The sequence below is a fragment of the Salvelinus namaycush genome, chromosome 30, assembly GCF_016432855.1.
Source record: "Salvelinus namaycush isolate Seneca chromosome 30, SaNama_1.0, whole genome shotgun sequence".
Classification (NCBI taxonomy): domain Eukaryota; kingdom Metazoa; phylum Chordata; class Actinopteri; order Salmoniformes; family Salmonidae; genus Salvelinus; species Salvelinus namaycush.
Window position 1 is genome coordinate 15,744,423 of NC_052336.1, and position 13,229 is coordinate 15,757,651.

Consider the following 13,229-nt stretch of genomic DNA (forward strand, 5'->3'; position numbering starts at 1 on the left):
CTGGTGCTCTTGTGCTTGTCTCATGTGCTCTCGGACGATGGGCATGACTGTGGCTATCCTGTCTTGCATTGCCGTGACGTGCTCTATGACACTAGTATACGGGGTGGATTGGTGCTCCCAGGTTTCCCGGGCGATGTCTAAGATTCCCCGGGGGTGCCTCCCATATACCAGCTCAAAGGGAGAAAACCCCAGCGAGGCTTGAGGAACCTCTCTAATGGCAAACATCAGATACGGCAACATGCAATCCCAGTTTTTCCCATCCTTATCGATTACCTTCCTGAGCATTGACTTCAGGGTCCTGTTGAATCTCTCAACCAGCCCGTCCGTCTGAGGATGGTAAACCGATGTCCTCAACTGTTTCACCTGCCACAATTTACAAAGGTCCGCCATAAGGCGGGACATAAAGGGGGTCCCCTGGTCAGTAAGGATCTCCTTTGGAACCCCTACCCTGGTGAACAAGAGCACTAATTCCTTGGCGATATTTTTGGAAGTCATCGTCCGAAGGGGAATGGCTTCTGGGTAGCGAGTGGCATAATCTAGAATGACCAGAATGTATTGGTGTCCTCTGGCGGACTTGGGTAGTGGGCCCACTATATCCATCGCTATCCTCTCAAATGGCGTTTCGATTATGGGGAGTGGCACTAACGGGCTTCTAACAGCTGGTCGGGGAGCTGTTAACTGGCACTCCGGGCACTCTCCACAATGCCGAGCCACTTCAGCCTGAATTCCTGGCCAGTAAAACCTCCTTACAATCCGGTCTCGGGTTTTATCGATACCAAGGTGTCCACCCAGAATGTGCCCATGAGCTAGATCCAGTACTGTCCTCCGGTACCGGGTGGGGACCAACAACTGTTCAACCACATCAACCCCTATTTTTGAGACTCTGTACACCAAACCCTTTTTCATAATGAAGTGGGGAAAACTATTAGGCCTCATCCCATCATTTATGGGAGTACCATCAACGACCTGCACGTCTGCTCTGGCTTGCTGCAGGGTTGGATCCTGGTTTTGGGCCGTCCCGAAATTAGTCAAGGACCCTGCCAGGTCTGCTGGTTCTAGATCGTCATCCTCTGGATTCAGATCGACCCGAGCCCCACTAGTACCGGGCTGTTCGTTATCAACGAGGTTTGCCACTTCATCCTCATCCTCCCCTACTAGCACCTGTGAGGTTGGCCCCTGGGAGACCTCTTTTCTTGGCTTTGGTTGAAGACCCCATACTTCTTCCTGCTTGGTTAGGGTTGTTGGCTTCTCAAATATGCCATTCTTTTGGCCTAACTTCGCAAAGTTAGGAAAGTATCTACCCAATATTACATCATATGGCATCTTTGGGACCACGCCGACCTCACAATCCAGCAGACCGTCCTCTGTTTGTATGCTCACTAAGGCTGTGGGGTACAGACGGGTATCCCCATGAATGCATGTAACACTGATATCCTGACTTGTATCCAGTTTATGAGTTGGCACTAGGTTTGCAACGACCAGGGTTAGCATACTGCCGGAATCCAGCAGTGCTTCAACCTCTTTCCCTTCAACCGTCACCCTGCACATATGTTTGTTTCTTGATCTTTCAAGTACAGTGGTTACAACAGGACATGCATACCACATATCATCTTCTTTTTCACCGAGGTTACATTGCATTGGCTCTTCTTTAATAGGGCAGTAGGCTGCAATATGTCCTGGTCGATTACAATTGTAACAGATAATAGGGGTTCGTGGGGGAGACCCCCTCGACCCCCGGTCCCGGTTTCCGTTTTTTTCCTTAGTGTCTCGGCCCGATTCTGATTCTTTCCTCATGGCCCCACGCTGCTCTCTTCCCCCTCCACCTGTTGGGACAGTCTTACCCTGTCCGCTGGTTCGCCCAGGCCTGGGGAAGGGGAATCTTTCCTCCTGTGCCTGCTCAGCTGTTCCTGCCGTACAATACCGTTCAACCAGGCCCACGAGATGGTCTGCGGAAAGTACCTCGTTCTGGCCAACCGATCGTCGCACTTCTTGGGGTAGACCTCGCTGAAACTGGTTGAGTACGATGGTCTCGACAATCTCGGCGGAGGAACGGGTCTCCGGTCGCAACCATTTCCGTGCCAGGTGAATCAAGTCGAACATCTGTGTTCTGGGAGGTTGTCCAGATCGGTAGGACCACTGGTGGAAGCGGTGTGCCCTCACGGTATCGGTCACTCCCAGTCTAGTCAGAATCTCTCCCTTTAGTTTATCGTAATCCTGTGCATCTTTCAACTCCAGGTCGAAATACGCTTTTTGAGCGTCCCCTGCCAGGTATGGTGCCAGAAGCCCTGCCCGTTCTTCTTTCGGCCACTTCTCCCTCTCTGCAGTCCTTTCGAAGGTGGTAAGATATGCTTCCACATCATCCTGTGCTGTCATTTCTTGAAGAAAATGATTGGCCTGCCTCAGAGGTATTTGCAGCTGGTAATTGAGCCCCAATTTGGCCCGCTAGCCCCTTTAGGCCTTCTCTTAACTCCCGGGTGTTTCTCTCTTGCTCTTCTCTGAGCAGCTGGTTGGTGCGGTGCTGGACCTGTAACATGTCCTGGTACATTCGCATTGCATCCTGATGAGCTATTTGTTGAGCTCTAGCTGCCTCTTGTTGGGTGGCCGCCGCTTGTAACAGGGCCTGTATGGCTCCCTCCATACTCATTTTCTTGAGAAACTGTCCTAACCAAACAAAGCCACAAAAAAAAACCTGACTCCCCTTTGGAGTGCTAACTGATTATTATTTTATTTTTTTACCTAACCAGCGGAATGGTTAGTCCATATGCCCACATTCTCCACCACGTGTGGCAAACCTCTTCAAGGTTATGAGCGTTTGTCACATATTAAGTGGGAAACTGTCACCAAATTACCCCAGAATGAGAGTTCTTTCGAACAGGACAGTACCTGTGTGTTTGTCTCTCCGTCCTAGTCCACCCAGGTCGTAGGCAAGGTCAAGGATAGCAGGGTTCGGTACACGAATCGGATTCTCAGTAGGTCCAGGTCCAAACGCCAACAGGTAAGTCCAAAACAGTCCAGCTCATACACGGTAAATCCAGCCAATATCTATTGTCTCTTTCTCTACGGTTCATAGATCCTTCCAGCCCTCACTTCTTCTTCCTGGTTTTTGTTGACCCTTTATCTGTGTGTCGGCTCCACCTTCTGAGGGTTCCCCTTGCTTCTGGGACTTGTAGTTTTGGCAGTCGGCCATTTTGTGATCTGTAGTTCTGATCGGGGTGGCCATTTTAGTGATCGGGCAGAGCCCGTTTATTAGTTCTGCTCTCACATATCTGCCATTTATCACTCGACCCCCTTCTTTGCCACAGGACATACATGGTTTCTAATGTTTAGACAAACGATGATCCTCCCCCCTGTCCCCTCCATAACTCCCCCACCCATCTCCCTGTCTTCCCCACCTGTCCCCCCTACCCTTCTTCTGTCACTCCCACCCTCCCCCACCATGCCCCTGTCCATCCCAACCTCCCCTTCTCCCCCATCTGCCTCACCCTCCCCGTCTCCCCTACCCTCTCCCTGTCTCCCCCATCCCTCCCCCATGTTCCTCACTCTCCCCCTGTCCCCCTGTCTCCCCAACCTCCCCGTCTCCACAACCCCCCCCCCCCCCCCCCCCCCTCTCCCCAGGCCCTGCTACAGATGAACCCCTACCACATTGACTCCCTGCTGCAGCTCTCTGATGTCTGCCGCATACAGGAGGACCAGGAAATGGCCAGGGACCTAATCGGTGAGTGTGAGGGACCTGATTGGTGAGTGGGACTCCTGCCTTTGCTCTGGTTGGCAAGGAGGGTCATACTCAAAGCTCTGATTGGTTAGTTGGGGATCCTCTCTGCTGTATCCTCTTGCTCAAGGTTTGTAAATGTGTCATGAGACCCCTTAGGTATGTTTCCTTGGACCCATATACAATTTAATCTAGGTCCCAGATAAATAGTTGGAATACGTTTATGCAACATTATTCTTGATAAACATCGGTGTACTCTGGGCAGTACATGTTTAATAGGTTAGTGGATACACAATACCTATACCACACACTGCTCTAGTATGTCATATATTACCTGATGCCAGGGTTTCTTCAACTATGGTTTGGAAACCAACGTAGGCCCTGAGCATGTGAGCGGTGGGTCGCGAGTTAGGAGTAAAACATTTATTCACACACTATTTCTTCTTAATTTGGGTGGTTCGAGGACACTAAATTTCTCATTTGGGTCTCGAGCTGAAAAAGCTTAAGAACCTCTGCCTTATGCAATTGATCTAGAGAAAGTTTAATAGTTAAATTGAGTCAGCTGTATCCACAGCATGTTTATTCTCTGAAAGACTCTAAATTGGAAAAAAAGAACAAGGGGCCAGCATGCAAAGTAGCGTATTTCAGATTCCTCAGGTAATGCATTTAGGCAGGAAATGTTACCATACTGTTACTCCAAGCCTGTCGCTACTTGCCTGCTATCATCATCTATAAATGAGTTGATAAATACAGTTAAGGTTTGAGCAGATCACACTTTGGTCAGGGCTAAATCACATCAATACAGAGGGCAAGCAAAAGCAGCTTCCATTTACAGTGACTTCTCTCTGACCTCCAAGGTGAAAGTACATTTTCAACCACAAGTAACTGAATTGAACCCATCAAAAATATGTATTATTTTATAGTTATCTAGCCACGTGTTTGCACTGTACACAATACATTCAAACAACCCACTGATTGTTCAGATATAGTCACTGAAAGTGCATGTCAAGATTCTTGTGGGTGTAGCCCCTCTCATCCTGTCAGCTGCTCCTGATCATGCTAAAGAGGTCCTACTCATATCAACTCATTACAACAGCTCTGGATTTTTTTTATACAGTTGTATAATCTTAGTTTGCAAGGGCTTAGTACATTGGGATCCTACCAGTGTTTTGACCAATGAGAAATGCTGCTACCTCTAGGTAGCTAGTCTTGTTGATGTAGTAGTTGACACTGGAACTTGCAAGGGAGAAAGTGAGTGGTTTCACTTAAAGCTGTTTTCATGCCTTCCAGCAGAGGGAGACATTTATGTTTTTACAAAAGACAAACACAGACAGGTGGAAGAAGCCTGGAGGAGGGTATGGTGATCTACCAATTGAGAAACACTGAGACTGTTTAGCAGCCAGATAGTGCTGGCTAAAGTTATATATTTTCACTTGTCTTTGATAAATGACTGTGTGGTGTGTGTGTGTGTGTGTTTCAGAGCGTGCCCTGTACAGCTTTGAGTGTGCATTCCACCCTGTGTGCAGCCTGACGTCAGGAACCAGCAGACTGGACTACCTGCGACCAGAAAACAGGTTAGATAATACATCTCTGCTATACAGGTCAATCCACAAACGCTGTTATGCAAGGGCCTTTCTCTTAAATTTCCATTGAATTTATAATTTTACATGGTTTATAATGTCTGTATATTTATCCTCTCTGCAGGGCATTCTACTTGGCTGTTTATAAGCACATGATGTTCCTGGAGAGGAGGGGATGCCCCCGGACAGCCCTGGAGTACTGCAGACTCATCCTGAGGTACATGGGAGACTGTGTGTGTATGTGTGCGCACAGTGTGCACCCCAGGTGTCCGGGGTAGAGGGTGTGAATCGCATAATGGACAGAAGTACAGCGACGGACTGTTTTTTATTTATTCGCACAAGAAAGACATAGTGCAGATAAAGACAAAAAGTGTGTGCATTTAAGTATTATAATTTTTTTATGTATGTAGATTAGGGCCTAATACATTTATTTCAATTGACTGATTTCCTTATATGATCTGCAACTCAGTAAAATCTTTGAAATTGTTGCATGTTGCAACAGGTGTATAAAACCGAGCACACAGCCATGCAATCTCCATAGACAAACATTGACAGTAGAATGGCCTTACTGAAGAGCTCAGTGACTTCAACATGACACTGTCATAGGATGCCACCTTTCCAACAAGTCAGTTTATAAAATTTCTGCCCTGCTAGAGTGGCCCCGGTCAACTGTAAGTCCTGTTCTTGTGAAGTGGAAACGTCTAGGAGCAACAACGGCTCAGACTCAACGTGGTAGGCCACACAAGCTCACAGAACAGGTCCGCTGAAGCTGCTATGGGTTTCCATAGCAGAGCAGCCGCACACAAGCCTAAGATCACCATGTGCAATGCCAAGCGTCGGCTGGAGTGGAGTAAAGCTCATGCCATTGGACTATGGAGCAGTGGAAATGCGTTCTCCGGAGTGATGAATCATGCTTTACCATTTGGCAGTCCGACAGACAAATCTGGGTTTGCCGGATGCCAGGAGAACGTTACCTGCACAAATGCATAGTGCCAACTGTAAAGTTTGGGGGAGGAGGAATAATGGTCTGGGGTTGTTTTTCATGGTTCAGGCTAGGCCGCTTAGTTCCAGTGAAGGGAAATCTCAACTTGCTTCCAACTTTGGGGAAGGCCCTTTCCTGTTTCAGCATGACAATATCCCTGTGCACAAAGCGAGGTCCATACGGAAATGGTTTGTCGAGATCGGTGTGGAAGAACTTGACTGACCTGCACAAAGCCTTGACCTCAACTCCATCGAACACCTTTGGGATGAATTGGAACGCTGACTGCGAGCCAGGCCTAATGCCCAACATCAGTGTACAATCTTACTAATGCTCTTGTGGCTGAATGGAAGCAAGTCCCCGCAGCAATGTTCCAACATCCTAGTGGAAAGCCTTCTTAGAAGAGTAGAGGCTGTTATAACAGTAAAGGGTAGACCAACTCCATATTAATTCCCATGATTTTGGAATGGGATGTTCGACAAGCAGGTGTAGTGTACCTTTGGTCGTGTAGTGTGTGTGTGTATATATATATATATATATATATAAACAGATTGTTCAATCAATTAAATATATTAATTATGTGATATTTGTAGTTTATTAAATTGCACAAAGGCTGCGCTGTGCTAATCTGTGCCCGATCCCAATTGTTATCTAAGATTTCCTCTTAAAAAGATTCCTTCTCATATATTATAATAATAAAGGTCTCATCACACTTCACATCAACTAAACAAACATAAAACCTGAGTCAGATGTCCATATCGTACCCAGGAATGACTCTTCTAAATGGACCAGGGTGGCTGCATTCCATTACTGGTCATTAAACCTGTCTAAGCAGTATGACAGACAAACACCCATGGGACAGGCCACACACTATTATTACACATTCATCCGCCTTCGCCCTGTGTCTTAGGCCTTTAGCCTTTATCTTATCTAGGATGTGGTGGTCATGGTGTACAAAACATTATGAACACCTGCTCTTTCCATGACATAGCCTGACCAGGTGAATCCAGGTGAAAGCTATGACCCCTTATTGATGTCATTTATTGAAGGGGAGTAGACAGGTTAAAGAATGTTTTTTAAGCCTTGAGACAATTGAGACATGACTTGTGTGTGTGCCATTCAGAGGATGAATGGGCAAGACAAAAGATTTAAGTGCCTTTGAATGGGGTATCGTAGTAGGTGCCAGGCACACCTGTTTGAGTGTGTCAAGAACTGCAACGCTGCTGGATTTTTCGCACTCAACAGTTTCCTATGTGTTGGGTTTTTCACGCTCAACAGTTTCCTATGTGTATCAAGAATGGTCCAACACCCAAATGACATCTAGCCAACTTGACAAAACTGTGGGAAGCATTGGAGTCAACATGGGCCAGCATCCCTGTGGAACACTTTCAGCAAAAGCGGGTGCAACTCAATATTAGCAAGGTGTTTCTACTGTTTTGTATACTCAGTGTATTTCTCTGATTTCCGTCAAACGCTGGCTTCCTCCCCTCACGGTGGTGTGTGTCTGCTCTGTATAAGCATCCACGGTGGAACACGTTGTGACGGCTGTCCCTCTCAGGCCTGCTGTGTTATGATCAGGAGGACCTTATCTCTGCTTCAGTAGATGACTGATAGGAATACCAGATGAACAGCCCTGCCGCCCGCAGCAGCTCTGTCATATACCACATATAGGGCCCTGCTTTTTGTTGCGGAAATGGAGGCACTGTGCTTTTACCGGTATTTCCAGTGTTATCCAATAGTGTTGATGGAGGTAGAAAATCTTAGAAAATTATATTTAATTGACACAAGCTGTCTCCAATCAATATCTGACTGGGACTCGAACCCGGGTCCAGCGACTGCCAAGCCAACCCCTTCACCTGTTACTCCCAAGAGGTCCAAACCCCGAACCTCTTGATGAGCTCGCTAGGTGTTGGGTTATTGTCGCTTCACTACCCCCTTCCTTCGGGAGAGCGTGTCCCCAAGCTTTACCAACTCCCTCACGAGTACATGCCACTCGGATGGCCTCATGGGCACCATCCCACTTCTGACACAAATGTAGTGAATTTGGAGGGTAGCCCCGACCGGGACTCAAACGCAGATCCAGTGACTGTCAAGCCAACAGGTGTTGATTTTATAGTCGCTGGATTCGGGTTTGAATCTGTTGGGGCTACCCCCCGAATTACATACAATGTATTTCAAATGGTTGGTTTCATTTAATCTCCCCTTTAACTGCCCCCAATTTACCAATTTGTAGCTACAACTTCCAAGTCTGTTGGAGAGGATCAGCTTGAGCAAAATAAGGTGTAGAATCACTGATCTACAAATAGTATTCCATGCCAAATTATAGTAAATTAATGATATCACACGCACAACCAGACATTGATTGATTGGAGACCGTGTCACTTAAATAACATTTCCTAGGATTTTCTACCTGCAGAAACACTGGTGGATAAAGCTTGAAATACCAGTAAAAGCACAGTGCCTCCACAGTGCCTCCATTTCCATGATGTATAGTGTCACTGTATTTAGGATCCCCAGGATATTGAGTGTTTCCAGCAATGGCACAGATTCTGGTCACGGGTTGTCATGGGTCCGCTGTTAATAAAGAAACCATTTATTTTATTTCTGTAATGTTTATTTATATAGTAGTTATGTGGTCTTAGTTCTGCAGGCGAAACGGAATTAAGTATTCATTGAAGAAGAGGAGCTGTTGTGTGTTTTATTCCGTCATCTCCTTTCTCTCCTAGTCTGGACCCCGACAGCGATCCTCTCTGTATGCTACTGCTCATTGACTTCCTCTCCCTGCGCTCACGAGAGTACAACTTCCTCCTCCGGCTATACCAGGATTGGGAGGTGAGACGAGTGTGTGCCCAAGATTTTCCCTGTGTGTGACCTCATACCAGTGTGTGTGTGGTGTGTGTATTGTCTGATTCCTGTGTGTGTGTTTCCTAGGTGCACAGGAACCTGTCCCAGTTGCCAAACTTTGCCTTCTCTGTGGCTCTGAGCCACTTCCACCTGAGTCAGGAGGATCAGACTGAGTCAGAGCAGAGGGAGAGGCTCAAAGACAAGGCTGACCTGCTGCTGCAGAACGCTCTCATCATGTTCCCTGGAGGTTAAAGTCACACACACACACACACACACACACACACACACACACACACAGGCCTGAGAGGGACAGCCGTCAGAATGTGTTCCACCATGGATGCTTATATAGAACACACACACATACACACACACACACACACACACACAGAGAAAAGAGACCTATGCCTGATATCTGTTTGTTTGTGTGTTCCCCAGTGTTGATGCCTCTGTTGGACCTGTGCACAGTGCAGCCAGACGCTGCTGTATCGTCACATGACTTCTTTGGACCCAGAAGCCAGTTGGGGTAAAACATCTGCTTCAACTGAGGCATCATGTCTCCCTGTCTGTCATGTCTTCCCTTTATGCACATCTTCTGTGTCAGTCAGCCTAATGGAATTGAATCATCATTTATTGGCATGAAATTGTATTAGAGTGACAAATTGAATTGTTCCTTCCTCCCATCTCTTTCCCTCTTTCTAGGCAGTCTCCTGCCCTGGCTGAACTGATGTCTCTGTATGTGGGGCGGACACACACCCTGTGGAGGGAGGGAGGGGTCCTGCTGTGGCTGGAGGAGTGTGTTAGGGAGGTGTTACGACGAGTCGACACTAAAGACCCTCTGGTGGAGGACTGCCAAAACAAGTAAGAGCCCCTTGGACTCTAGACCACTGGCATTATTACCTTTCCAACCGCCCAAACTGTTCCTCGTTACCCCATTCACCTCTATCCTCAAAGTAACACTGAGTATTTCTGTTCAAGAAGTAATATTCATTGATTCAGTGGAGCAATGTTCAGTGTAGATTCCAGGCTAGTTCACCTCCAACATTCCGTGCCTAGTGAAGGTCTACTTACCCCTTGCACAGTTTACAAATTTTGCAGCCTTAAAATGAAATACAAAAATAGATTACATAGTTTTTCTACCATTGTTCACAACCTACTCTACATTTCCAATGTGAAAGAAAAATTATAGAACATTTTCCAAATTAATAAAATAAAAATAAGATGTCTGGATTGCATATGTCTTCACACCCCAGGGTCAATACTTGGTGGAAGCACATTTGGCAGCCATTACAGCTGAAAAAACATTTGGAATAGGAATCTACCAACTTTGCACAGATGTTAGGGCAACATATATCCATTGTTTTTTCCCCCAAATTTGCTCAAGCTCAGTAAATTTGGTTGGAAGTCATTGATGGACAGCAATATTCAAACCTTGTCTCTGATTTTCAAGCAGATTTAAATTAGGACTGAGACTGGACCATTCAGGAACACTCAACACCTCTTGGAAAGCCATTCTGGTGTGTCTTTGGCATTACAAATACGGCATTACAATTTGTGTAATTGTCCTGCTGAAATATAAAACTCTATCCCAGGGTTATGTGTTCAGAAGACTGAGACAGGGTTTCCTCTAACTTTTTATTTGGGCTTTGCTCCTTTCATATTTCTTTTGATCCTGACAAACTCCCCAGTCCCTGCAGGTGACAAGCATAACCATAACATGATGCTGCAAGCACATAACTTTGAAAATACAGAGGATAAACCACATTGCATTCACTCCACATATCTGACATGTATGACAAAGTGAAAAGAATGAAGCCTGTGGTACAGTCCACTTCAAATAATTAATTCTGTTTGCAACAAGGCCGTTATGTAGTACTGGAAGACAACACGGCAGAGTATTGTGCCTTTTTGCCTGAATTAAAAACTACAGGCTTGGGTCCAATACAACACAACACAGAGTGAAACCCACTGTATTTTCAAGTATTGTGGTGGCAGAATCATGTTAAGGGTATGCTTGTCACCGGCAGGGCTTGGAGAGTTTGTTAGGATCAAAAATAAATATGAAAGGAGCAAAGTCCAGGTAAAAAGTCTGAAAACCTAACCCTGGAATAAAATGTACACCCCCAAGCTCTCTAAGCCTACCCCTCATCTCCACCACCCAGTAGGATCCACCATTGTAGTCCAATCAATCATCTACCTTTGCCTCAAATGGGCCTTATCCCCCAACCTTTACTCTTAACCCCTCTTAACCCTTCCTCCTTCCCCTCGCTCATCCCTACTTAACCCTCTCCCACGTTGTCTCTCCTTTTCCTTCTCTCACCCCACATATCCCTTTATTTTTCCCCCCCTCTCTCACCCTGCTTAACGGTCTCTCAATCGATTTCTCCGTTTCCCACTTGCACCTCAGGCTGCCGAGGTTAGGGTCAGTGTTTGTACTCTGTCTGTTAACCCCATGTTAATCAGAGTCATCTGACTGACCCCTCACGAGTGGAGAAGAGAGAGGTTACACAGAGAGGTTACACAGAGAGGTTACACAGAGAGGTTACACAGAGAGGTTACACAGAGAGGTTACACAGAGAGGTTACACAGAGAGGTTACACAGAGAGGTTACACAGAGAGGTTACACAGAGAGGTTACACAGAGAGGTTACATAGAGAGGTTACATAGAGACGTTACATAGAGACGTTACATAGAGACAGGTCATAAAGTGCTCTTTGTGCTCCAGGAGGCCAAATGTTTCTGGGTTGTTTTCTCACTGTCAGAAGTCCTGAGCCCTATACTACAAATGTAGTTTGAGGAGTTGGCGAGGTAACTTTGGTCTGAGTTCAATTTGGGATTCCCGGTTTCACAAATGTGGCTTACCTTTTAGACAGGTACATTTCTATGGCAACGAATCCTTCAGATCTTACTTGCTCCGAGGCAGGGTAACTCAGGGCTAACTACATGTATCCTAAATGGAGTGTCTGAGCTGCGAATTGAGGACCAATGAAATCATATTCCCTCCCTCTCTCAAAGATTGCTTCATCATTCACTTCATTTGAGGAAGTCAAGTAATTAAAGATTTTATTCATCAAATGTGTTTTTGTGTGTGAAAGAAACAGTCATGTTTAAAATACCTATCACATTACACATAGTAATGACCGATGCATTCGAAACTTCACGCACAGTAAAACTTTTGTATGACCCAATACAGTTATTTTATTATAAGAGGGAAAAGATGCTCATGCATTGGTAACCACACCAAAGTAATTCAATAAATACTGCACTTAGAAGTCTATTTCACACCATAGCCTGCTGAATTTGCCAGATAACTTTTCTTTCATTTTGATTTATGCACAAATGAAAATGTGGCACTGACTTGCCCATGGATTGATGTTTCAGTATTGTCGCAATGAAGATTTGGGCGTTCGACTAGCAGATTACCCCTATTCCTTAGATTAAATAGCATGCTTTAATGGAGAATCTCCTTGGAAAGTGCTTTTCAGTCTAGGAAAAGGCTTAATCTAGGTCTGAGAAACCATCCATACGTCTAAGACAAATCTGCAAAAGTTATTGTTTCATAAGTGTTGAGGCAACACTTTTAGATGAAATATAGCAATGTTACATTTCGATGTCAGGAAGAAATCAAAGGAACCTCCTGAAATGAGGCATATTGGCTTATTTCTTTTTATTTGATTATTATTATTAATATATATTTGTTGTACTTTTACCCCTTTTTCGTGATCCCGGCCGGCCAAACCCTCCCCTAACCCGGACGAAGCTGGGTCAAATGTGTATCGCCTCATGGGTCTCCCGGTCATGGCTGGCTGTGACACAGCCTGGATTCGAACCCGGGGCTGTAGTTACGCCTCAAGCACTGCGGTGCAGTGCCTTAGACTGCTGCACCACTCGGGAGGACCTGGCCTATGTGTCTCTGACTTTGGTTTCCCTTCGTGTCTCCTCCACCCCCCTAGGAGGAAGCAGAGGTACCAGAGTGCCCCCCTAAACATCCATCGCCACGTCATCCTGTCTGAAATCAAAGAGGCCACCTCCACTCTACCGCTGGTGAGAGACTCAGGCAACAGCCACTCTACTATACCCTGGTCACCAGTTCTGTTTCTGATTTAGCCCAGTAATCCAT

The 13,229-nt window shown here is 46.0% G+C and overlaps 1 protein-coding gene across 3 annotated transcripts in view; it reads left to right on the plus strand.

Moving 5' to 3' along the window:
* Window positions 1–13,229, plus strand: part of LOC120024887 (transcription factor 25-like) — a 38,912-nt gene that overhangs the window by 11,019 nt on the left and 14,664 nt on the right. For all 3 annotated transcript variants that reach the window (XM_038969233.1, XM_038969235.1, XM_038969234.1), the window contains exons 8-15: window positions 3,616–3,715; window positions 5,190–5,283; window positions 5,414–5,506; window positions 8,995–9,100; window positions 9,200–9,359; window positions 9,548–9,635; window positions 9,812–9,970; window positions 13,063–13,153. In XM_038969233.1, coding sequence (XP_038825161.1) covers window positions 3,616–3,715; window positions 5,190–5,283; window positions 5,414–5,506; window positions 8,995–9,100; window positions 9,200–9,359; window positions 9,548–9,635; window positions 9,812–9,970; window positions 13,063–13,153 — 891 coding nt within the window. The remainder of the gene's footprint in view (window positions 1–3,615; window positions 3,716–5,189; window positions 5,284–5,413; window positions 5,507–8,994; window positions 9,101–9,199; window positions 9,360–9,547; window positions 9,636–9,811; window positions 9,971–13,062; window positions 13,154–13,229) is intronic.